This window comes from Dunckerocampus dactyliophorus, chromosome 1 (genome assembly GCF_027744805.1).
Source record: "Dunckerocampus dactyliophorus isolate RoL2022-P2 chromosome 1, RoL_Ddac_1.1, whole genome shotgun sequence".
Classification (NCBI taxonomy): Eukaryota; Metazoa; Chordata; class Actinopteri; order Syngnathiformes; family Syngnathidae; genus Dunckerocampus; species Dunckerocampus dactyliophorus.
Window position 1 is genome coordinate 26,895,991 of NC_072819.1, and position 26,041 is coordinate 26,922,031.

Here is a 26,041-nt window from a genome sequence, read left to right on the forward strand (position 1 = left end):
ACAACATTAAAGGACAACAGAAGGAATCATATGTACCTGATCTAGTACAGATTATGTGTTCAGTCCTCCAAATATGTGCTGCAATATAGAGCTATCAACTAATATTACCTTTGCAGATACTTTAATTCAAATTTCAAGTCAGAATCAAAGCATAAGTCAAGTCTGCATGATTTAAGAGACCTTGAAAAAACACTGACAGCTCTGAGGATCTCCTCTCAGCACTGGACCGACTTAATCAGTCTAAATTGCAAAGTTGAGACCCTTGTATTTGGTAATGTGGTCAAAACAGTGGCAAGTGAGAAGCTAATTAGATTAACGGTAGTTTAAGGAGCTGTTGGAGGGGCCTATGCAGATTGGATTTTAATAAATAGCGGCAAAAAGCATCTGCTGTGCACTTCCTGGCTCTGCTGGCTTCCTAATTGGCCCCAGTGGGTTGCTGTAGCTCAGTACTGCACCGTGCAATTTAGAGGAGGGGAAAAGGCAAAAAGATGATCCTCCATCAAGGTAGGTTTTATACAGGAAATAACAATCTTCCTCACAGGTAAGACTTATTAAAAATTACATGAAAATTGGGATTTTCTGTTTGCATCCTCAATGTGGATTTAGCAGATGCTGTGTTTGTGAGTGAAAGATCAATTGGAATAACCTTATCCTGTTTTTTTGTTTTCAAACTAAAATGTCCCCATGATGAGGTCTTTGTAGAGGCAAAAGCTCAGAAAGGGAAAAAAAACAATTAATCAAACATGAATGAGCGACCATACCAGGGTTATTTCCATAGCAACAGCCCAAGGGGACAACTTGAACCCTTTAATGTGAGCTGGTGATGTCTCTTTGTAAACATCTGCTCAGCGGGGGGAGAAAGCCAATAAGAGAGCCTGGCAACAGAGGCATCACAGGGCAGCAACCTCTTGGTAGCGATCGAAGTTTCCATTATCTAGTGCTGAAAGGACCAAAAAGTGGTTTGCATGTTGCATTAGGTAACATTTTGAATCATTGCAGATGCTTAAAGAGCTGATAAACAATATGTAAATGATTAGGAAAGAGCTGTCTCCTGCATAAAAACACAACATCTTTGATATTATTCCTCGACACATTGCGCAATGATATACACACATAATCTCTCTCATGCTCACGCTTTATGGCGCTTGCGATTAAAGAGGCTCTTCCAGCATCCAGCTGTGACCAACAGTGAGTGCACAAATGCAAAAATGTAAAAATATTCTATCATAAAAGGCTTTGCAGTAACAGATCCATGCACTCTTTTCTCTTCGCTGGACCGCCAAAACAGTCACAACCACATCCATAACTCTAACATCTACTTTCCTATCAGTAAATCCTCATCACTACGTTTTTTTTTTAGTACTAACTCTACATCAGGGTTGTCTGGCCTGGTCCATCAGTATTACTGACCACAAAAGCAAGATTGCCGAGCCAGTGTACCGTTAAAATGGTTTTGTAGCTTTTTCTGGAAGGTATTGTTGCTTTAAATGCCCTTCTGCTGTTTTACGGTGTATTTCTGCTCCTTGATCATGTTTACCTATACAGAGTTTGAGATCTTCCTGGTGGGAGCAGTATAAAGTCAGGGCCTGGTAAAGCTGAAATTAGCTCATGTGGACCTACCATTACACTTAGAGTGATTGATGTAAAATGTGGATCTTCCGCTAAAACTAAGCTCCAAAGACCTTTGGTTTCTTATTGCAGTGTCTGTTGATATTGTGAAGATGTCTGAACAATGTTGTTGTTTCCCGCTCATTATTTTACCACTCTGAGGCAGATGCTTGCTTTTATGTCTCTTTATAAATGCAGAGCACAATTGTAGTATCTTTCCATAGGCTGCCCTGCTTTATTAGGGGCTCTTGCTGGTTGCTATGGAGCAACAAGGCTAATTATTATTTTTTTGTTATCCAATTGTTCAGCTTCCTTCAATTTACAGTGGTGATTATAGAGAGCTGAAACATCATGCATAAGAGGGAGACCTGGTTGCACACTAAATGGCTGAGCTACGTTTGTACATATATAGTAGCAGAAAAGTATCATAATTCAATCAACCAGAATGTGCCTTACATACAGTGTAAAAAGAAAAGTCAGAAAGTCCATAGTGGGCAAATGTTTGGAAGTAAGTGCAATGGGACATTAAAAGTCAGATCCTTTCTGGAATAAAAAGCCAGAAAACAAAACACCTTATTATTTCTAAAATGAAAATGTCATTTTGTTCTCCTTCCTTGCAGAAACAACCAAACATTGATTGTGTTTGTGGAACCAGGCAGCCGCTCCGCTAGCAGGAAGCAGGAACCCGTCGCTTTCTCTCGTCCCAAACCTCAGTGGTTCCTTGGGCAAGAGTAATGGCTCCTCTGCGCTGGGCTGCGCTGTGCTATTGTAGAATCACAGAGCGGTTAATTGAAACAAATGACTCTAATAATGGGACATTATCCCCACAGGCTGACTTTGTGGCGGGCCTAATTAGCGTAGCGTTGCTGACGAGGAGGACGAGTCATCGCTCGGATCCCTCAAAGGAAGCAGCGGAGGCGCCGTTTTAAAACAGGCAGTGAGGGATTCTCCCACTTCCACTGCAGAACGAGTGATATGGTCTCCCTCTCAAAAGCAGAGTGGTTAATGTAAACATGTTTCGTCAGCCCTCTGAGGGTGAGTCCTGATCTGTAGCTTAGCGCTCCAACCAGGAGGCTGCATACTTAGGCAAAATCATTTATAAAATCATTTTTAAACAGTTCAGAAGGGAGTTATTGATACCTCTATTCCTGGTCAATGTCCTGCATTCACATTAAGTGATTACCTGGTGATGAGTAGAGGGTTTGGGCGAACCTTTGGTCCAAAGTTAGGACCATCCCCTTTTTTTCCTCATCCAATTTCCCATACTTAGACACAAATATGTATTTATTTATTTTTAACTAAAAATCAACTGACTAAAACTAAACTAAAACGTTTTTAGTTTTGGTCGACTAAAAGTGGACTAAAACTATGACATATAAAACTTACTACAATGTGACTAAAACAAGAAACATTTTAGTCCAAAAGACTAAAAGTAAAAATAAAATGGCTGCCAAAAACAACACACATCTCACATTTGCACTCCGAAAAAAATGTAATACATACCACAAACGTGGACATTTGGGATTGTCAGTCGACTAAATTTGAATTAATTAATTGGTTTAGTTTATTTCGAACATGCTTTAAAAAGATACATTGAAGGACATCACATGCTTGCACACTTTAACATGGCCGAAAAGGAGCAGGAAGAAGTAGAGCTTACTCAATTCTATTAATTTGTATGTTCATTTATATGTATTATTGACATACAGTGGAACCTCAGTTAGCGTCCGCCCTAGTTAGCGTGTTTTTTGGTTAACGTCAAAAATGAAAGTCACAATTTTGCCACAGTTTGCGTGCATTCTCCGGTCAGCGTACAATGTTAATACATTGCTTAATGTATTTTCAATCACATACCATCCTTGCTAGCATCCTATTAGTTTGCCACTGCAAGGAAACAGGAACTGTCTTTCTGGAACTGATCAATTTGGTTTACATTATTTCTTAGGGGAAAAATTTATTTGGTTATTAAAGACGTTAACCAAGGTTCCAATGGATATATATTGCTTTCAACTACCCATAGCTGATGGCAGATTGGTCTTCTTTAGCTAGCAAGCTAGTTGCGACTGAATCAATTCAATCGATTGATTCATTGGTTATTATGCCTATTCCTTGTGGAAATGCTGGGTATCAAATACTATACTTCAGCAGGATGATTGTATATTATTGTATAATGTTTATAAAAAGCATACCGATTTTATTTTTACCAACTGCAGTTGCAGTTGTGGCAAGGCTCTACAACAAGCAACATATTATTACTTGCTCATATCAGTAGGCTACTTTATGGCTGGCTGATTCATCATCTAATACTAACGACAGTATGCCTGGTATTGTCCACAATCAGTGGCCCGTAACAAAGGTGCAAAGCAAACATGGAGTATTTCTTTCCAGATGTGTTTTGCTTACCACTCAGATCTTTTTTATTTTCCCAAATTGTTCACGCTTGTACTTTATGCTCTCAGAGAGTCAGCTGTAATGCAGTGTTGAAATTGCTGTGACCAAGCTGTTTTAAATATTCATTAGTCGTAACAGTCGCCTAAGGTTGTTTGCGTTAGTGCATGAATATTCATGGCCGCCAATGAATGTGCATTTGTTTTTAATGCTCAATCCGTTAATACTCCACTTTATTACTCCAAAGCCAGCATAATAAAGTGCCGCAAAACAAAGCTTTACTTTTTAAAGCACCATTCTCTTTTGGAAGCCTATTTGTTTCAGTTTAAATGAACAGGGAGTGCCCTGCCAATTATCTTGCTGTCATTTCTCTTGACAACTGCAAGACACATTGTTTGCCCCTGAGCTCGAGTGTAACACACTGAAGGGCATCTGTCCTGTTTCTTTTCTCTTCTTTTTAATGAAATGGAAAGCCACAACAGAAAACATTTCGACTGCTCCAAAAAGTGATTTATCTGGGAATGTCACCCAGTTGTCAGATCTCCCCCAGTGAAAGGTAGCAGAGCATGCAGGTCATATGAGATATGTCTTAAAGCTTTGGAAATAAAGACAGCTGTTTCAATAAACAGTAATCCAAGAGCACTGAACATGAGAAGTCAAGTGCAAACTGCAATTTTCTGCTACATTTTTATTAATATTTCTTTTGATAGACTTGATCTCAAAGCATTTTTTTTCACTATTGTTAGAAGGCGTCCAAACAAATTTAGTGCGCATCTCCTATATCTCCACTGTCTGAGTTGTCGTTACTGTTCGTAACACATTGTACTGTGGACACTTTTTGTACTCAGCTGTCTACTTCATGTGCATCATCGGCTGCGGATGTCTGTCAGAGTGTCCAGTCCTCTAAGATGTTTCACAACAATGATTTCTGTCCAGTGTTGATCCTCCAACTCTGACCTTTTTAATTGCTCCATTGGGCCCCAATCTAACAATCTCTGCGCTGCAAATAAACAGAGCAGTCCATATTGATTTTATGTCACTGTTTTAAAATTGGTATTTTTTCCTCTCCTCTTTCGTCAGCCCTGTCCTAAATGCCAAGTGATGCAAAATAAATTTCCTGTCAGATTACAGTAAATGAAGTCGAATGGAATCAAGCTCACATAACCTTGTAGCGATCAGTGACTCTGACAATGTCTGACATACATGTGAATGCACACACAAGCACACATACACGACACACGCACAATGCCACAGTTCAATTACGGTGCATTTGTGTGTGATTGTGAATGTTGTATCCGTGTCCAAAACAGAGGAGCAATTCCACATTTACATCATAATGATAATGAAAAGCATGTACACTAAAATGAAATAAAACTTAAAATAAAGTCAAATTACAGACACTTTCAAGACCCCGGACTCACAATGGAGAAACAAAAGGAAGATATTCACCGTGTTTTTCCTGCAAGTCATTAGCGATTACACTTACGGATACATGACGTTTACCATAGCATCTGTGTGGTACATATTTTGTTATTTGGATTGCTCATTTTGTACTGAGCAGACATTTTCGTTCTACACTTTGCCTGTAAGGCAACCACACAAAAAGGCTGCATATATTTGGATGTATATATTTCATCTCACCCCTTGCGCAAAGCAATTCCTAACAATGCCGCCTTTATTTAATTTAATTGAACATCACCTCAGTCCTTTCCTCACAGCCACCGTGATTTCAATAAGACGCATAACAGAAGATGAAAATGGTTAACAACTTCACGCACCTTGACACAGCTATGAATCCAACATCAAATAAGCTGCAGTCCTGTGAGTCAAGTGTGTGGCATAAACTTGTTAAACTGGCAGCTGTTTTTTGGCAGTGGGAGCTTTGGCCTCCCTTAACTAGCCTCATTATAGCAGTAATGAGGCAGGGGCTGGTGCGGTGTTTCAATATTTAAATGCTCCTGTTCCCCTTAAGGCGCTATTTTGGGGCCGTTCTGCAAACCCCTCCACGACCCCTCATTACTGTCTGCTGGCAAGTGTCCCTCCTGCTTTATCTTATCAAAGAGGTAGCGCTTGCTGACATTCCACCCCCCACAGCAGCCTCACGCAGACCTGAGTGATCGGGGGCTTGCTGAACATGAGACCCCTGAGTGCCACCTCTTCCCGAAGCTGGCAGACATCCTGACAGCGAAGGATGAGACAGGGATTCTCTGGCCGGCAGAGCATTCACACAGCAGCTTGTTACATTTCGTAGTTTGCACTCAACTCAGACTTGTCTCTTTTGGCCTTCATTCACACGGTGTGGAATGAGAGTTACGACACGCATGTTTTTACTAAAAGTGGCCCGTACTGTGGCCAAGTCACACTTGTTTTAATAAGTTATAATAGTTTTAAAAAGTTATAATAATCATCATAAGTCATAAGTCTTTATCACATTAATACAGGTGGTCCTCGTGTTACGTATGAGTTCTGCTCCTCGACTGTGATGTAACTTGAGTTTTGGTGTAAGTCACCTTTTACACCTAAATGAACTCCTTAGTCATTCCACCACACTGCTTGGTTATTACTCTCACTTTCAAAGAATAAGCAACTTGGCAGTTTTGTGTAATGTTAAGAGTTGCTGATTTCCAACAGTCGGTGAATGTGACTGTGTGTGTGGCTGCGTGCGGACAGGACAGTTGAGTTTGCTGATGTTGTTTTGGCGTGGTTGCAGCTGACAGTAGCTTGTTTTGTTTTTGCAATAAGAAATTGTTGGTCAACCACCCCCTCATCATCCTTACAAAGTCTGGGTAGACGTTACAATACAGTTGTACCTCGTTTATCGCTGTTAATTTGTTCCAGACACAACAACGATAAGTGAATTTAGTCAGATTCAATGTTAATAAATGTAATATTTTCATAGTTATGGCATAGAAAACCTGTTTATGATCTTCTATATACGTTTTTTTTAACATTATTAAGAGCCCTCTAGACATGAAATAACACCCATATAGTCACCTTTACATTTGTGTTACCCAATATAGAAAATACGACATATTAGACATAAATAAGCTAACATAGACTGACACGTTAGCAGGTCCTAGTTGTTTTTTTCTGGACAGCGAACTTCCTGTGGTGGCTAATGCCTCATCATTGTATTGTAATGGCAGCTTTAAATGGCTTTATGCTGGTATTACCCAATATTGTAGACATAATAAGAGTAAATAAGCCATTTAAGACGTAAATAAAACTCCTGCTTGAGCAGTCTCATAGTAAAGCATTGTTTCCAAGGTGACCTTCGTGGACCTTCAGACAGGAAGTGACGTCAGAGGTTCAGAGTTGAGTTTCAACTTGTCGAGGGTTATGGCCCCAACATTATGATTATTGTTATTATTATTGTGCCTGCTATGAGATAATTGAACCCTGAAATCAATGCCTGTTTTTACAATCATGTCTAGTGCCTGTCTCACCAAACAAATACTGACACCTAGTGGCCAATGTAGAATACATTACAAAAATCACGATAGAGTGAGGGCACGATGTTCAAACCACCATGGAGAGAGGTCTTGCGATTGAAACAAGTGTGGCCAATGAGCACATAGTGCAGCAATTCTTAAGAGGGCTGAGAAAAAATATGTTTTGAACCTGTGGGCTCCGAAAAGTTCAGTTGCTGACCTGCCAACTTGTACATTTTTCATATTACGCAGGCATTTTGACCCTTAATTACACTTGTATGTTTGGTTGCTCTCTACCTCTTTGGCTTGGGAGAGCCATGAAAGCCACATATTTGTAAATGTATTTCTGTGATAATATTTCTTACAACTAAATGCGTGCATTTTTAAGCACGACCAACAATTTTAGAATATTATAGAATATATTATAGAATATTAAGCTTCTGAATTTATGCTTTTTAATCAGGTTATACTGAAGATAACCAATAATTATACTATAACAATCATAAAATACTTCTCACCATTAATGCGACTTCTGGTGCTGCATGGTTTTGCACCGTACTTCTCATTTTTCTTTTCGCCATCTTCTTTGTCAAAAGGGTTTGCTCTGCAGAATTAGCTAGCTGACTATTTGATTAAAGGAGGGGAGTTTACTTCTTGACCTCTCAATGACCCGGGTTATCCAATAATAATCCAGTTTTGGTGTCTAACCCGGAAAATATCGGAAGGACGGCTGGCATTGGCTTTGATCACGAGCACTGCGGTAGAAAATGGACGGATGGATTAAAATGCATGACAATGTTTAATATTTTGAATGTTAATACTATGATTTCTATAGTGTTTTACTTTAAAATATCAGCGGAGAAAATTTTTAAAAGAATTTGTTTTTATTATGTTAAGAAATGTCTGATGTCTGGCCCTTTTGATGACTGCATCTGGCTCTCGAGCCATAGGTTCCCTACCCCTGCTCTCTAGGTATACATTTGCACTTTGAGTTTCGAGTTGCCACAGCAATCTGCGCGTAGGTGGAGTGACAAGCTCTCAGCGAATCAGAGCACTCTCTTTATAATTGCCTCCTGCAGCTACCACTCAAAGCATGTGTTACGTGACGTTCACTTCAGTTCAGTCGGTGCTTCAAAACAAGCAGGAATTACCATCACCTCGCTGATATTCCACTGGATGTGCATCCCTTGTTGTCCGTTAATGCAAGCAGCATTTAAAAGATCCAATTAAGATGTTGACTTTACTTGACAGTTTTGCTAGCCACTCGTCAAAGTCCCATTCATTTATTTGATGTGCGTGTTGCAAAGTACTGATAGTCACACAGAGACTGACGCTCTTGTTACGTTATATTAACACCAACAGTAGTGCTCAGTTCCAACACAGTATGCAGATCACACAACCCTTCCTCACTCACAGCAACACTTTCTCCTTCTCCACCAATAACATTCACAGCGGGGTACATTCACGAACACCAGAATTCAGAACATCAACGTTACAACACCAACAGGTTGTTACAGCAACTGCTGTGTTTCCCCGAATTTTTTTTTAACCAAGCTTTTTTTTGTGATGAAAATGTTGCTCTGCAACAGTCTCAGAGTTTTTAACTTTTTTGTACATTTCCTGCCTACAGAGCTCAACTATAATTGCAGATCTGTTTACTGACACCACTAGCTTATATACATACCGTCTAGCATGAGGAACTAACTCATTAAAAAACGAGTTACATCGAGTGCTGACCATCGCTAACAAGCCAATTGTTGCTAAACTCTGATCTTCAAAGGTGTTGATGTTATGCCGAGTAATGCCGAGAAACATCTTTAGAGAAAAAAGTGAATTTCTCTTGGAGATCAATAAAGTACCTATCTGTCTAGAAAAAGGGCTTCTGCTTCTGTTTCTGGTGCCGCAACTACAGAGGAGGAGGACATGGGAGGAAGCTAGGAACCAGGTACACTACAGGAGATAATTGTGATGTTGAATGATAGAAGGAAACAACAAAATAGATAACAGCATGATAACATGAAATCACTAATGAAACACATTAAGGATTTGAAAAATGAAAATGCATTACTTTGGAAACAAATGAATGGGCCCTGTCAGGAAAAGTGGTAGCTTTAAAGAAACAAAATGATAAAAAGCATCACATTATATCGCAAATGACGTGCAGAGCGGATGATTTGGAGCAGTCAACGCGTATGAACAATGTAATTGTGACTGGGCTTCGCATAACACACAGGTCTCATGCCAGCGCAGCTGACAACAATGTTGTTACCCCAACAGAGCAACAGGTGGCCAACTTTCTGCAGTCAAAGAGGGGGGATGTCAACAACATGGATACATGCATCCCAATGTCTAGCAGGAATAACAACACAATACGTCATCATCATAAAGTTCAACAACAGAAAAAATAAGGTAGCATTGCCGAGGCAGAGAAGTAAGCTGAAAGAAACAAACAACTACACCAATGAGCATCTAACAAAACTCGCCAAGAAGGCACGTGACCTAAGGAGGCAGGGGAAAATTCAAATGACTTGGAGCACCAGCTGCAAAATCTACATTAAATTTAATGGAGGACCAGAAGAAGCCAAAGTACTTGTTGTCAAAGACATCAAAGAACTGGACAAATAGTGAGATTACGTCATGTTGGCTGAAAGGAAATTAAAGATATAACCCACAAAGACCTGAAGGCACTTTGAAGTCAACATCCTCAATGTTATTTTACCTCCGCACTGCGCTTACGCTTCTGCGTTTGGCAGAGGTTATTGTCAGCGTTTATCTGTCTTGATTCGCCTCATTCCAATATCAGCTCATTCAACAAAGTCAGGACATTAATGCAATTAGCCACAGCACAAAAATTCCCCACATCTTTTATTCCGGAACACAAAATGCCTTTGATCTAAAGAGTTCTAGGTACTTCCACATTACTCAACCGATTCAGACTGTTCCAACATCAAAGCATTCAACTAATTGAGGATATTCATGACATTTTCCACATACCAAGAATTGCCACTTTTCTTGATATTCCCAGATTTTTGGAATGCAAAATGCCTATGATTTAAAGAGTTCTAACTACTTCCACATTTCTCAGCTGATACAGACCGTTACAAAGTCAAAATTCTCAACTTCCCGACACATTGTGCTATAATGCTAGGTGTTAGCATGGTAATGTTAGCATGCTAGCATTGCTAGCATGCTAACATTAGCATATGTTATTATGTTATGTTCAAGGAACTATATTACATGGAGTAATTTGGCTCTATGTGTTCTAAATGGTTGCGCATTGATACTGTGCAGAGCACACTGTTCAGCTGACTGCTTGAGTGACAAACTGTCAGTAAAGAGTTGAAGCTGTAACTTTAGTGTCTATTTGTTGGTGTAAGAGTAAAAAAACACAACAATTGGCGACGAGTCTGGACACATATGTGCAGTAGATAAAGCACAAAGGGAATTTGTTTGACTACTTTTTTTTTTTCCCCACCGTCTGTTTTGTTTCCCCTCACGGAGCTAGCTTGATGCTACACGGAGCTAGCTTGCTGTTACACGGAAGTACCAGTGAGTTTTGACTGAAGGAGGAGGGAAACAGAAAAGACGTGTGAACAGTGGCAACGAACAGTGACTAAAGCAAGCACGCAGCTGGATGTGTGGGACAGATGGACATTTTTGATAGCAATGTTGAAGAATGGACTACATACAATGAACGACTTGAGCAGTATTGTCTTGCTAACAGAATAGAGAATGACAGAAAAGTTGCTGTGCTGCTGAACGTAATGGGCGCAAAGACATATCATCTGCTTTGTAATTTGATGGGACCAGCTACACCTGCTCAGAAGACTTTCAAGGACATTGTGGATGTGCTGCAGCGTCACTTAAATGCAAAATCACTGGTCATAGCCGAATGGTAAATTGTAATCAAAAGGCAACAGAGTCTATCACTGAATATATGGCTGAGCTGTGCAGGCTAGCACTGCACTGCCAGTTTGGAGAAGGACTGTCAGACGCGCTGAGGGATTGGTGTATGGTCTCCAACAGGAAAGCACACAGAAGCGGCTCCTTACAGAAAGAGACCTTAAACTGTCACACGCTCTGGAAATAGCCATATCGATGGAAACAGCTGCAAAAGACACACTGGAGTTACAAAAGAAAACAAGTAGTGAATGCACAGTCAACAAATTTGCAACAAAACACAGTGAGAAAATAGCAGCTTGTTTTCGATGTGGAAAGAAATTTCACACTCCTGCTGAATGCTGGTTCAATGACAAAGATTGTAATTCCTGCAAGAGAAAGAGGACACATACAGAAAATGTGTAGAGCAAAGCAAAATGACAAGAAGACAAAATTCAAAATGAGAATTAAGAAGGTCAATGAACTTCATGGAGCTGATTCGAATGATACAGACTCAGACGTGTATGAAAGGGGCTTGGTATGTATGGAGCGTCATGCCTTCAAAAAACCCCAGCAAAATGTCATCTGGGTGATACCTGGAATTGAAGGACAAAAACTCAAAATGGAGTTGGACACAGGGTCTGCACTGTCAATCATCCCGCACAAGGACTACAAAGACAGGTTCTCCAAAGTCAAATTGAGACGCACTTCACTGACACTGAAGACTTACACAGGTGAAAAAGTTGTCCCGCTGGGAAAATTAAAAGTGACAGTTAAACATGAAAAGACAGAAAGAGTGCTGGATTTGTATGGGGTGCAAAATGACAATGTTCCCTTATTTGGAAGAGAATGGCTGCAAAGCATCCATCTTAACTGGAAATCTATTAAAGTGATGGATACTACTGAGAAAAGGATGCAACTTGCACCTGAAAAATTGAGAAACTTGCTGGATCGTTTTGGACTATTTGTTCAAGTTGGCACAAATAAAGGCAAAAATAGCTGTTGGAGAAAATGTCCAAGCAAAATTTCACAAAGCACGTGCCCTACCATATGCCTTACATCCAAAAGTGGAAGTGGAGCTAACACGCTTAGAAGACCAAAGTATCTTCTCAAAGGTGGAGTGAAGAGGAGTGGCGCTCTGCGCAATTGCGGTGCCTTCAAAGTCAGTATAAATCTAGTGCTCTGTGCAGACCAGTATCCAATACCCTGCAGAGAAGACATCTTTGCCTCGCTGGCTGGGGGTCAGTATTTCTCCAAGATAGACTTAGGCAAGCTCATTTGCAAATGGAGTTAGAGGACTCTTCAAAGAAGTACCTTACGATTAACATCCATAAAGGTGTTTTCCAATACAACAGACTTGTTTTGGAGTGTCGTCTGCCCATGCTATTTAGATGACATAATAGTGACAGGTAGCGACGAAAACGCACACTTTGCTAACCTTGAAGCAGTCTTAAAGAGACTGGCCATCTTTGTGTTAAGAGCTAACAAAGACAAGTGTGAATTCTTGAAAGACTCAATAGAAAACTGTGGCCATAGGATCAACAAGGAAGGTCTCCATAAGGCTTAAGACAAGATGGATGCCGTTTTGAAGGCGCCCAGACCTAAAAGTGTGAGTTAGTTCTGCTCATTCTTGGGTCTTGTCAACTACTATGGAAAGTTCTTACCAAATGTGTCTCCAATGCTGCACCCTTTGAACAGCTTGCTGCAAGTGACCACTATGTGGAAATAGACTGAAGAATGTGAGAAGGCCTTTTTGACTGCAAAAGAGCTCATAACATCTGAGAAGGTGCTGACACATTACAACCCGGACTTGCCATTGCGTTTGGCCTGTGATGCTTCACCATATGGAATTGGGGCTGTACTTTCCCATAAGATGAAGGATGGCTCAGAGCGCTGAATTGCCTTTGCATCAAGGTCATTGAACAAAGCTGAACAAAATGACGCCCAAATTGATAGGGAAGATTTGAGTCTAGTCTGGGGGTAAAGAAATGTAATCAATACCTCTATGGCAAACATTTCACACTAATTACTGACCATCAGCCACTTGTAGCTATTTTCAGCCCCAGCAAGTCAGTCCCCGCTATGATGGCGGCACGCCTGGGCGTTATTCCTAGGTGCCCATGATTACACCATTGAGTTTAAAGTCACTAAGCTGCATGGAAATGCAGACGGTCTATCCGTCTTCCTCATGAGTCCGATGACACTACTGTGTCCACAGACCCAGCTGAGCTGTTCCACCTGACACAAATGGAGCCTCTACCTGTTGCTTGCGAGGAAGTCAGGAGAGAAACGAGATCCTACAATGGTGAGAGTTTATGAGCTAACGGTGAAGGGATGGTCTCATAATACAATGTTCACTTAACTGAATATGCAAGTCGCCGGGAACAGTTGTCTGTGTGTCAAAGCTGCATCGTGTGGGGCACCTGAGTTATTATACCACCCAAGCTTCATCACTGTGTTAGGGTCTCTTCATGAAGGACACTTAGGTGTTGTTAAAATGAAGAGCTTGGCCATAAGCTATGTCTGGTGGCCTGGCAGTGATCGTGATATACAGGACATTGCAAAGTCATGTTCTGGATGCCAACACACACAACACACACAATGTCCCACAACTGTCTGGCAAAGAGTTCACATCGACTATGCAGGTCCTTTTCTCGACATGATGTTCCTTGTGGCAGTCAACACTTACTCCAAATGGCCCGAAGTGTTTCCAGTAAAGACTGCAATATCAACAGGGACCATATACAGTATGCTCTTCGTGTGCTGTTTTCCCGACTTCCAAAACAATTAGTGAGTGATAATGGAAGGCATTTAAGATCTGAGGAATTCCAGTTGTTTGTCAAAATAAATGGAATCAAGTATATCACCACCGTGCCATTTCATCCTGCAACAAATGGACTTGCACAGTGATTCGTCCAAACCTTCAAACAATCTACGAAGGCCATGTCAAACTCAAAAATGTCCATATCAGAAAAACTGGCCAACTTCCTGCTCTCTTATTACAACACTGACCATTCCACTACACGTCAGACACCAGCAGTCCTGTTTATGGGAAGATCCCTGTGGTCACGCCTGGACCTCTTAAGCAGACACCATTGAGAACCTTCAAAGTGGGGGCAATCAGTGATTATCGCCAAAGAAACTGGAAATGGGGAGATCGTGTCTATTAGCGGAGACGGTGAAATACGGTGAAAATTTCACCGGGATTGATCTGGTGCAGACATGTGGATCAGTTGTTGGACAACCAATGGTGCGGACGATCCCCAAAATGCACACGAGAGACACAACAGGCCATGATGCACAATATCTTTTTTTCAAACCGATACAGATACCGATAACTTTCTGCTTCTCAAGACTGATATGATACCGACAACTTTTTTATATGTACTCTTTTTCATTAGATTTAACTGTAGTTTGTCCACACCTGGAGGTAAGAAATACTATAAATTTGGGTTTGACCAACTGTTGATTTGTCCTAATCAAATATCTTGACATTACTACTACCACCTACTCTCAGAAGAACCACAGTATAGAGCCGAGCGAGCCACCTGCTATGGCCCAGAAAAGTACACTATATTCGGACACATGCTTCGAGCAGCCGGTGTGCTGCTACGGAGGTCAGGAGAACAGGAGTATGGAGCAGGAGGAGCCACCTGGTGTGGCCCAGCAAGGTGCAATGTATTCAGGCACACGCTCTGAGCAGCTGGTGTAACGCCACGGCAGTGTTGTTTTTGGCAGCCAATTTACTTTTAGTCTTAGTCTGCTTCTTGATTTAGTCACGTTTTTCAGTTCTATATATGATAGTTTTAGTCCAGTTTTAGTTGACAAAAACTTCAAAAGTCTAGTTTTAGTCAGTAGGGTTTTAGTAAAAAAAAATTAATAAAAACATAAAATTATTTATGTCTAAGTTCTGGGATCTGGATGAGAAAAAAAAGAGAGGATTACTCTACTCTATCTCTGTATACAAAGTACACCTACTGTGAAGGTATAAAGGTGAATACAAAATCAAATGTAGGTATAGCATATCTTAAAAAACACAATATAAAAAAGTGCAGAACAGATGCAACTTTCATCATTATTACTCCCATTATGGATAACCTGAGCAGTAAGATTCCTATATCTATAGCAAAAGTTAACCGTTCACTTGTAGCGGCTACTTACGTAGAAAAAAAAGTCAATTGTTTCATGGCTTCGCTACGCGTTATGAACTGTACTAGTATAGGAATTTGCTTTCTCCAAGTTCGTTTGTTAATCTAATATTTCACAATCAATTGGAAAATTTAATATGTCGCCTTGACTTCGGCTGCATTGTCTATCGCATTAATCCTTTTAATTTCTCATATACAGTACCTGTAATGTAGTATAGCAAATGCTGGACGTAACTGGACGTAATACAGGATGAATGCATATGACACATTACTCAGCTTATGTACACAACGATAGAGGAATAATGTGTAATTATCGTTATTTCCATATTGATTTGAATTGTGAATTACTGAACGATATCAACTATTTTGATGACCTGTAAACTTTGAAACTGTGAATGTGAAATACTAATCATTAGTATTTAGTATAGTATTTGCAAAGTTTGCCGGTTAGATTTTATATATGTTATATAGGTTTTATAGTAAAAGGTAGATCATTTTGATTGTGTGCACCCCTGATATACATGTACAATGCACATAAATAAAAAAATAATTATATATATACAGGTATGTATATTATATATGTTTATTAGATATTTTGGAGCAAAGTAACCCACGGGCTGAAACACTGTGAGCACCCCGTGCTATTATATAGATACAGTACATGTACAGCCTATTATTTACACATTGACCGCAATTAATTGGAAATAAAATATCTATAAATCATAAAAACATTTCACTACACTTTATTTTGAAAAAACGTGCACTGGAATCACCTGTTTGCCCTTGACAGATAAGGAGTGGAAGGCTGAGAAAAAGGCATTTAAAGTTAATTAATGATTGAATCAACTGAATGATTTTTCAACTTTGCTTAAAATTGTTTGTAATTTTTCTGATAGCCGTCTCGGAAAGGGGGTGTTTCCAGAAGTGACGTCGGCGTAGGGACGGCTCCCATGTTAGCAGACTTCGTTCGGTATATTTTTCATCAAAATAGTAGTCATGCCAAAACGTTGTGTTGCTGCTGGCTGTTCACAGTGTCCGAGTGATACTGTACGCTTGTTGTCTTTTCCAGAAGACAAAGGCGTGGAGCATTTGGTCCAACGTCCTTCCTCTTAAAGAGAATATTTGTTTACAAGTGAGCTCAGGGGAAGTTACCTCAGGCTGTTAACGCCACAGGCAGGAGAAAAAAGGAGAGCTTGATTTGCTCACCCCCACAGTACGGGTAATCTCATCTCATTGAAGCGTTTTTTTTAAATTAGCAGTTATCTGAGCTATTTTTGATGTTATCGGTCATAATTCCCTGATATCGGGCCAAGACATACTGTAGTTATTGAATACAAATCCAATCAAGAGAAAGATTACTAATTCAGTGTCAATATTTGAATGGGCCCTTGAGCAAGTCTTGTGTTTAAGGACTAAAATAAATTTATGGAGGCACGTACGTAACCACAAAACAACGTAACACAGAACGCTGTAAACCACCTGTATGACAGGTGGTCCTACATGATGTCTGTATGACATCATGCAGATGCATGCTGTAAATTGCTACGATTGCTACCTATCTTGAAAAAAATATGAACACAATGACCAAATGCATCCGTCCTCGTAGTTATTGTTCTACTGTGTCAAAATGACTGCTGTGAAAAATGTGAACAAGAATAAACACGTGTGCCAGTCAGAGCCGAAGACTTCTGCACACAACTGTATATAAAAATGAGACCATCTTATGCTCCTACGTACATCAGATTCAAACGGCTTGTGCCTTAGACTCAATTTGCAACACATCTTGTAATTTAGCAGTTAATATGTGTGCCGCATGTGGAGTCACAATCAAATAGATCAGAGGAGGCCGGCAGTCAGGATGAATTGGACTCTGGTGTGGCTGCGTTTAAAGCGAACATTTTGTGCCTAAGCAGCATGATGGTGGTCAATCCACTGCTCTCAATCCTGAAATGATTTAACTCTGTTTGCTGTAGGATCGATGTGCGCTGAGAAAGAGAATCCCAAAGCAGCGAGAAGTTTACAGAGCTTTAGCCTAAGGCTACATGTTGTACAAAAACCAGCAACAACATCCCTTGAGAAGAAGCGTATCTGCTGCTCCAGCTGAGCTTGTACTTGTAGGAGGTTTATTTGTACACTGAAGGATAGCTTTTATTGCAGAGAAGTGTATCCTTAAGGTACAACTTTTTATTTGATTTTTACTGATGGTGAACAAGCCTGCAAATGATTAGTATTTGGGTTGTCTTCTCTATCTGACCGGTAACACTGAGACAGAGAGCCTATTTCTATCCACCCTCATTATTCTTTAAACATTCAGCAGACAGAAATTCAATCTTACTTATTATATCCTTATCAGCATGAAATTAAGGTTAATTGACTTTGTGGGGGAAACATCAAATGAAACATCCCTAATGGAAACAAAATGAAAACAACGTCATCTTCAATTTCTTGAAATATTTCTCAATATACAGCCTACTTTCCTATTCCACGGCCTGAAAAATAAGCTCCTCTTGTCCCAGGAGATAATAAATGAATAGAATCCAATACCCCCCCGCATCACCCCACCCCCCCGCCTACCATCCCTTTCCTCTTTCTTTCTTATCGGTCATCTATTTTTCCAGAGTAAGCTATTACTTGTGGTGGTTGCTAGGCAACAAGAAATATTAATAGTGGCTATTATTAGCTGGTCTCTTGCAAGAGTAGTACTAAAATGTAAAAGTGAAACATGAATGTGTTACATAAATCCCCGGACCTTTCAGCGCGGGTGTAAGTCTGTGTTTGTGCAGTGATTTACTGCAATGACGCTCCATTTATGAGAAAAGGGGGTGTGAAATAAGAAAATGGAACATTACCCTGAAGGGCTATTTGAGAGTAAATAATTGCAAAGGTGAAACAAAAGCTGCTTAGAAAGCAGACACTCCCTCTCTGACACCCTACAGAATATTATTGTACAAAACAGGGTTACTCTGTTACATTTTTGTAGTTTAACCATATGCACACCACAGTCCAGTTAAGTGCAAATATGCCACATGACTGTATCGGTTTATCAAGGCAGCAACCACTGTACATGTTGCAGTCAACAGCATCTTTTAAGGCACTGTGCATAATCAACACACGAGCCAGCAAACTGTGACCTAATCCCAACACTGCCACTAACAGAGGCCTTCAGCCACCACCCACCATAAAAATGGAACTGGCAACTTAGGCCGTTCGAGTAACAACACAACATAAGACCTTATAAAGAGAGGATAAATACCATCGATGCTCACATTAAAGCATAAATATTCATGATGGGGGGTCGAGAGGAAAAAAAGTCATATTTATGTCAGATGAAAGTGTATGACGCTGAATAATTAACCACACAGGGCATCTATAATTCATTTGGTTCAATTCAATGATTAAAGCATCTGACTCTGTTCAGCAGGGGTGTTTGCATGTTGGGTCTGAAGCATGTTTGACACAAGAAAAAGTCCCTTTGCTTTCACAGAGGGGGCTGAGGGTCTCTTTTAGAAAAGAAAAAGTAGCTGAAGGGACAGTCAGCCTCCTTGTCAAGATTTCCGCTCAAAAGCTCACACGTTTTTTTCCCCTTTCTCTTGTGTTGCCGATCCTTACAAATGAAAATATGAACCGCTGAATTTCTTGCTCTCTTTCGTGGCTCACTTTGAGGTAATGAAATCTTTGAGTTGTGCAGCAGAGGAGATATTAAAGGAGCTCTGTGCATGCTGCTGCAGTTCTGTTTATAAATGTTGCATACACAAGGCTGGAGCCTCTGCTTTGACTTCACTGTCTCAGCTTCCATGGCCTCTAACCGTGCTAATTATCACTCTAATGGATGAACGCTTTGCCATCATGAAAAAATGATGCCAGAGAATTGAGAACAGCAAAGGGAGGAATATTGTACCACCACAGCGAGTGATTACAAAGGGCGGGGGAGCAGAGAAAGAGGAGAGAGGGTGTACTCACTGAGTGCATAGGCCCCGAGAGGAGGTGGCTGTCCTGACCCAGCATGTTGGACATCATAAGGGCGGGCAGCTCAGGGTATGAGTAGGTGTTGAGCAGGCCATTGTGAGGCAAGGAGTGGAAAGGGTACCCTGACTCATGCTCCATGAGGTGCAATAGAGAGGGGTCAGCATGGTTGGGGGGCGTAATTGGGGGAATCTCGTAGTCTTCATCCCCTGCTCCACCTCCTCCACCGCCGCCACCACTGCTGCCTCTGCCCTGACTGGAATAGCTCTGCAAATGCAGAAAAAGAAAGAAATTAAGATACATCCTGACATATTTGTTCATGTTTGACAACAAGCTTGCAGTTTACAAGGTGGGAAAAAAAAGTTATGAAATGCAGGTTGTGGTTACAGATAGAAAACTGTATTCATACTGTATCTTTGGGCAAATTCAATTTACCAACCTACCAACGTGCATTTACATATCTTTAGGCATGTGGGTGTAAACTGGAGCATACACAGGAAATCCGCAGGAATAAAATGAAAACATGAGAAACTTTGCACCTGCATTTGAAAACGAGTTAAAAAAAAGTGATAACGACAATAAAAGGCTTGCTTCAACATTCCCTTTCATTCCAAAAGCCTGCCAGTCAAATTTTGACAGGAACAAATACAGTGTTATATTCAAATGCAGAACTATTGGCTTTTAATGCACCTGCAGCAATTTGTGTTTTTTGTTGGCAAAAATAAAGACATGCTAATTGCTACAATTTAATTCAGATAAATTATTTTAATTGTTAATTATTTAATTAGGATTATACACATCAACAGCTGCTCTAAAGAATATTTTGTTCAGTCATCTTGACGAGTGTGTATACCAAGAAAAAAAAACAAGCGAGTCATAAACTAAAAATTCCAACCAAATGAATGTCATGCTCTCATTATGAGAAACGTGTGTAAATGACCCCCACTAAAGAAAAAAAACAAATAAAAAATAATCACAGTCTGTGGTGGTTATTTACAGGACTGTCTTGACATCGTACTACACTGAGAAATGTGCTTTTCTGCTCTCAAAAGCATATTGAGGGTATTCACCAGGGAATGAAAAGCAATTTTGTCAGAGGCAATCTGATGCCAACTCCCCTTTATAATGACTGAAGAAAATTAATCATCACAAATAATATTCCAGTGTCAGCCATTCAAGAGCTTTTTAATAGAATTTATATTATTTATGCCCCGTCGTACATATGAGCTAGTTCGTTCTGCAACATTTCAGAAATCAATTCATCTTCATCTTTCCCTCCAGTGTAGCAATTTATCTGACAAACAAATATTTTAAACAAACAAAAAATGTGGAGGAGTAGCTATGATATCTTCCTAATAGAACCGGTGCCTCGCATTAGGCTAGAGCTCTCCTAATGCATGCTATTATTAGAAAGAATGTAATAACAATAAAACATTTTACTATCGGCAGCGAATGTGCCTTTGCTTGATGATTGCTGAAAATGATCACTAACTGTTGTTTTTCCCACAGTAAAAGGTTTCTGTAATGGCTGCTCTCATTTATAATTATGGTTACCAGGCACTGATTTAAAGCCGGTGTACAAATAGAGACAAATCTCACAGTTTGTGCATGTTTTGCAAGGGTACAGGATGCATGGCATCTGTCAATTGTGCATTTAGGAACACAAGGCCGACCGAGAAAACCACCTTCACCCTGGTTTGTTTGGCTTTTTTATTGTATGAAAGAATGTGCTCTGTGATTGACTGGTGGCTAATTCGGGTGTAGCATGCCCTTTGCTTAAAGTCAGCTGGGATCAGCTCCAGCTTCCCTGTGAGCCTGAACAGAATAAGCGGTAGAAAATGTATTAATGGATAAAATAAACAGAAGGAAAAAAACAGTTGTAATTCCTGTGTTTTGTCTCAATAACAAGGATTCCCTTATTGATTTTAGTAGATGAAAGAAAATTTGACTTATGACCTATATACTGCTAACTCAAGTTACTTGAAATGGGAGTAAGAAATTACTGGTAAAGAAATTACTGATGATACTATTACTGTGATAGAGTGAAGCCACAAAATTTGAACTCTGATGTGGCGAGGGATGGCTGTGTTTGGAAGAAGATAATTTTCTTGATCATTGTAACTGGTAGAGAGGTGACCTCAGCCACCTGGGCCATTTAATTTTGAATAACCTATGAATTTCAATAGGCTTCTTGCTCGGGTCACATGGCAATGATTCCTAAAACTTCTGCCTTTAAGAGTGCTGGCAAGAACCCTCTGTGGTGACAGTGAATGCAGCAGTTACAAAATGCAACAATCAGTTAATTAAGCTATTGTTAGTGTCTGCCTAACGCAAGAATAACCTGGAGAAAAATGTAAACATAAAAGCTGTCATTGTTCTTGTGAGCAGAGTGCTGATGAATTGAATTATTGAAGTAAAACTCAAACTTTAGTCTTTGTTTGAACTGCTCACAGCGGTGTGTGTGTGTGTGCGTGTGTGTGTGTGTGTTCTGTTCTGATTACAGCAAACACACTAATGTGTGAAAGGAGTCTAGAATTTAATATAAATGTAAAAGCAAGCATGGGGACATAAAATTGTATCAATACAATACAAAGTATAGTTACGTATTTTGGACACTATCGGTCTCATAAAACAAGTGTTGACATACACAATTTCTCTGGTTTAAACGCTGTCAGAGGCTATTGTCAGGCAGTTGTGCCTGACATCGCTTTCATGAATTTTTTTTGTCCTAACGGCTTATTGTGATGCCCTTGACGATAAGACACTGGACAAGGACATTTCACGTATAATATTTTCAAATTTAAGATAAATAATTCATAAATATACTGTCTTTCAGGACACTGAGGAGAGTGGATGAAAGAGGGGTCAGAATGAAACACCAAATGTTGATTCAGCCTTCTCTCTATAACCTTCACATTCCCTCTCCGGAGATGAAATTTGAAGAAATCTGTCATTTTCTCGGGCATATCATATACAGTATCTTGGCTCTTTAAAGCGCCTATGCTAAGAAAAGACAATAATAGGGAGAATTGTGCATTATTTGAAAGTAATAATGCATAACGACATGGGTCCACCGCTTCCTTTGAATGTCTTTGTCAGCGTTCCCTCATGGAATTAAGGAAAACTGTCAGTTTTTGATGTCTTCATTTGCAAGCCATCTTCATCAACCATTTTTATCCTCTATTACTGTTCTCTAGCAAAGAAAAATGAACATTTTCTTTGTACTTTGTCAAAATTTCAACCAAATGTACTTTGACTGATTGCTCTAAAAACATCCATAGCATCCATGCATTTACTCTGCCAACAAAAGCTTAATATTATTTGTGTGACGTAAAATACAAATCAAAAGCATTTTTAAATAACTTATCAAATCTGAAACACTTCCAATTTCTTCCTTATTTAATCATATTTTCATGTTTCACCAACAGCATGGGACCCAGTTACATCAAATGCTGAGAATGAGAAGAATACATTACATATTGCTTAATTGCATTTGGCACATCCAAATAGAAGAACTCCAGTTTTAATAGTCCATGTAGTTATGGGAGTTCATATGTAAAATGTTCAGCATAAATGAGCACACCACAACAGAAACACATTATATATATACACCTCAAAAAAATTAAAGGAACACTTCTAAAACACATCAGTTCTAAACTGGGGGAAAAATGGTCTTGAATATCTTTCCTGATAATAAGTGGGTGATGTATTAGTAACAAAATGATGCCACATCATTTGATAGAAATGAAAATGATCACCCTATAGAGGGGGGAACTCAAAGACACCCCAAAAATGAAAGTGAAAAAATGATGCAGCAGACTGGTCCATTTAGCTAAAATGTCATTGTAGCAACTCAAAATGATTCTCAGTAGTTTGTGTGGCCCCCACGTGCTTGTACGCATGCCTGACAACGTCGGGGCATGCTCCTAATGAGACTACGGATGGTGTCTGGGGGATCTCCTCCCAGATCTGGACCAACACTGCGGTACCTGGACGCATGGAGGAGATTCCAGGAGACAGCTGTTGTTGTTACGTTGTTACTCCAGGAGAGCTGGACAGGGCCATAGAAGGTCCTTCAACCCTCAGCAGGATCGGTATCTGCTCCTTTGTGCAAGGAGGAACAGGATGAGCACTGCCAGAGCCCTACAAAATGACCTCCAGCAGGCCACTGGTGTGAATGTTTCTGACCACACAATCAGAAACAGGCTCCATGAGGGTGGCCTGAGGGCCCGACGTCCTGTAGTGGGTCCTGTGGTCACTGCCCAGCACCGTAGAGCTTGATTGGCATTTGCCATAGACTACCAGAATTGGCAACTACACCACTGGTGCCCTGTGCTCTTCACTGATGAGAGCAACTTCAACCTGAGCACATGCGACAGACGTGAAAGGGTCTGGAGATGCCGTGGAGAACGTTATGCTGCCTGCAACATCATTCAGCATGACCGGTTTGGTGGTGGGTCAGTGATGGTCTGGTGAGGCATATCCCTGGAAGGACGCACAGACCTCTACAGGTTAGATAATGGCACCCTGACTGCTATTAGCTATCGGGATGAAATCCTTGGACCCATTGTCAAAACCTACGCTGGTGCAGTGGGACCTGGTGGACAATGCCCGACCTCATGTGGCTAGTGTATGCAGGTAGTTCCTGGAGGATGAAGGAATTGATACCATTGACTGGCCCCCACGTTCACCTGACCTAAACCCAATAGAACACCTCTGGAACGTTTTGTTTAGGTCCATCCGGCGCCGCCAGGTTGCTCCTCAGACTGTCCAGGAGTCCTGGTCCAGATCTGGGAGGAGATCCCCCAGACACCATCCGTAGTCTCATTAGGAGCATGCCCCAACGTTGTCAGGCATCCGTACAAGCACGTGGGGGCCACACAAACTACTGAGAATCATTTTGAGTTGCTACAACGACATTTTGGCAAAATGGACCAGTGTGCTGCATAATTTTTTCACTTTCATTTTTGGGGTGTCTTTGATTTCCCCCCTCTATAGGGTGATCATTTTCATTTCTATCAAATGATGTGGCATCATTTTGTTACTAATACATCACCCACTTATTATCAGGAAAGATATTCAAGATCATTTTTCCCCCAGTTTAGATCTGATGTGTTTTCAAAGTGTTCCTTTAATTTTTTTGAGCAATATATATATATATATATATATATATACACCGTATACTGTATATCCTTAATACATTCTGTTTTTTAATACAATAATTACTGTAAAAGAGTCAAGCGAATGCAACAAAACCATAAATCTTCACATGCTGAACCTTTATTGAAATTATTTAAGATCACTGTTCCATAATCCTTCCGCTTTTAAATATCTTATGAATAATCAGTTTTTGTAGATTGATTGAGTTTTGATTGATTGATTGCGTCTTTATTTCGAGCCATCCGAAAATAAATATATACTGTACATTTCTGTGCACATTACACCCACACGTCTACTCCGTCTATTTGTATTTGATCGTACGTGTCCGTTCTGCAATTACCAAATAGCATTATTTTAGTTGTACTGGAGTTCAAGGATAATACTATGCTGTGCATTAAAAGAGACAACATTTTTGAGGTCTGCTGCAAGAAGGTGGATGATCTCCTGCAACCGAGCCACCACTTGTCTGTCCTAATCTGGTGATTATATTGTAGATAAATTGTAGATAAATAAACAAAATATGTTTAAAAACAAGTCTTGTTAAAATATAATGTTCGTAATTCCTGATTCTAACTGAAAAATTGACAATTGTCTTAAATGAATTGAGGTCTAGATATTTAATTTATATTGAGGTGAACTATTAGTTTAAAATCTTACCATGTCAAATATGACTAAATTTGATAGAAAGGCCTCTCATTGTCATTGCTATCTTTAATAATCATTTTCAGTGGAAGCAAATAATGGCTAAAGTACTGCTATTCACTGCTACAGTACTGAAAAGAACTGAACTAAAATGTGCGTCATAAAACTAAATAACTTTGAATGAGCATACAACGTCCTATGGAAAGTCATTCAGCCATATGGTCCTCTGTGAATAAAGTGACAGTGCAGCATGGTTTTTGCAAAAACAACAGCTGGCCATGCATACATAAAGATCGTCACGTCCAGTCTGTGCATGCCAGATAGACACATGGCAACAGTAAATCTTTAAAACATCTTATGGGGAATTTCACAATTCACCTTCAAAGCTCAATGTTGCAGAGCATAGAAAAGGCCAGAAATCAAGCTAATCGTCGGCTACACGGCTGAAGATGGTCCAAAAAGCCTTTGAAAAGACAAGGGAGTCCATTTGAGCGGCGTAGGAGCAGACAGTGTGATACAAAAGAAGAACAAAATAGCACTAGATTGACTGACAGCGGGACAGAACTGGGATAAGTGAAGTGTGCGAGTCGGGGGAGGGTGTTACGAGAGTTTGGCGGGGTCATAGGTCATGTCCGTCACTAAAGGACAGTTGGGCTATGGATGGTTCTAGCCAATGGTGAGGCAGTGAGCTAACCTCTTCCCTGCTTCACCGTGCTCTAGTAATTCTCTCAAATGTCACATCAAAATGGATCTCATTTAAGAAGGAGCTGCCTTTCCATTGCAGATGTGGGTGGACCTGAGCTGAACGAAGGATGTACTTTG

The 26,041-nt window shown here is 40.1% G+C and overlaps 1 protein-coding gene across 3 annotated transcripts in view; it reads right to left on the reverse strand.

Moving 5' to 3' along the window:
• LOC129180210 (TOX high mobility group box family member 2-like) overlaps positions 1-26,041 on the reverse strand; it is a 130,719-nt gene that overhangs the window by 23,083 nt on the left and 81,595 nt on the right. For all 3 annotated transcript variants that reach the window (XM_054774447.1, XM_054774457.1, XM_054774436.1), the window contains one exon: positions 19,415-19,684. In XM_054774447.1, the coding sequence (XP_054630422.1) occupies positions 19,415-19,684 (270 nt within the window). The remainder of the gene's footprint in view (positions 1-19,414; positions 19,685-26,041) is intronic.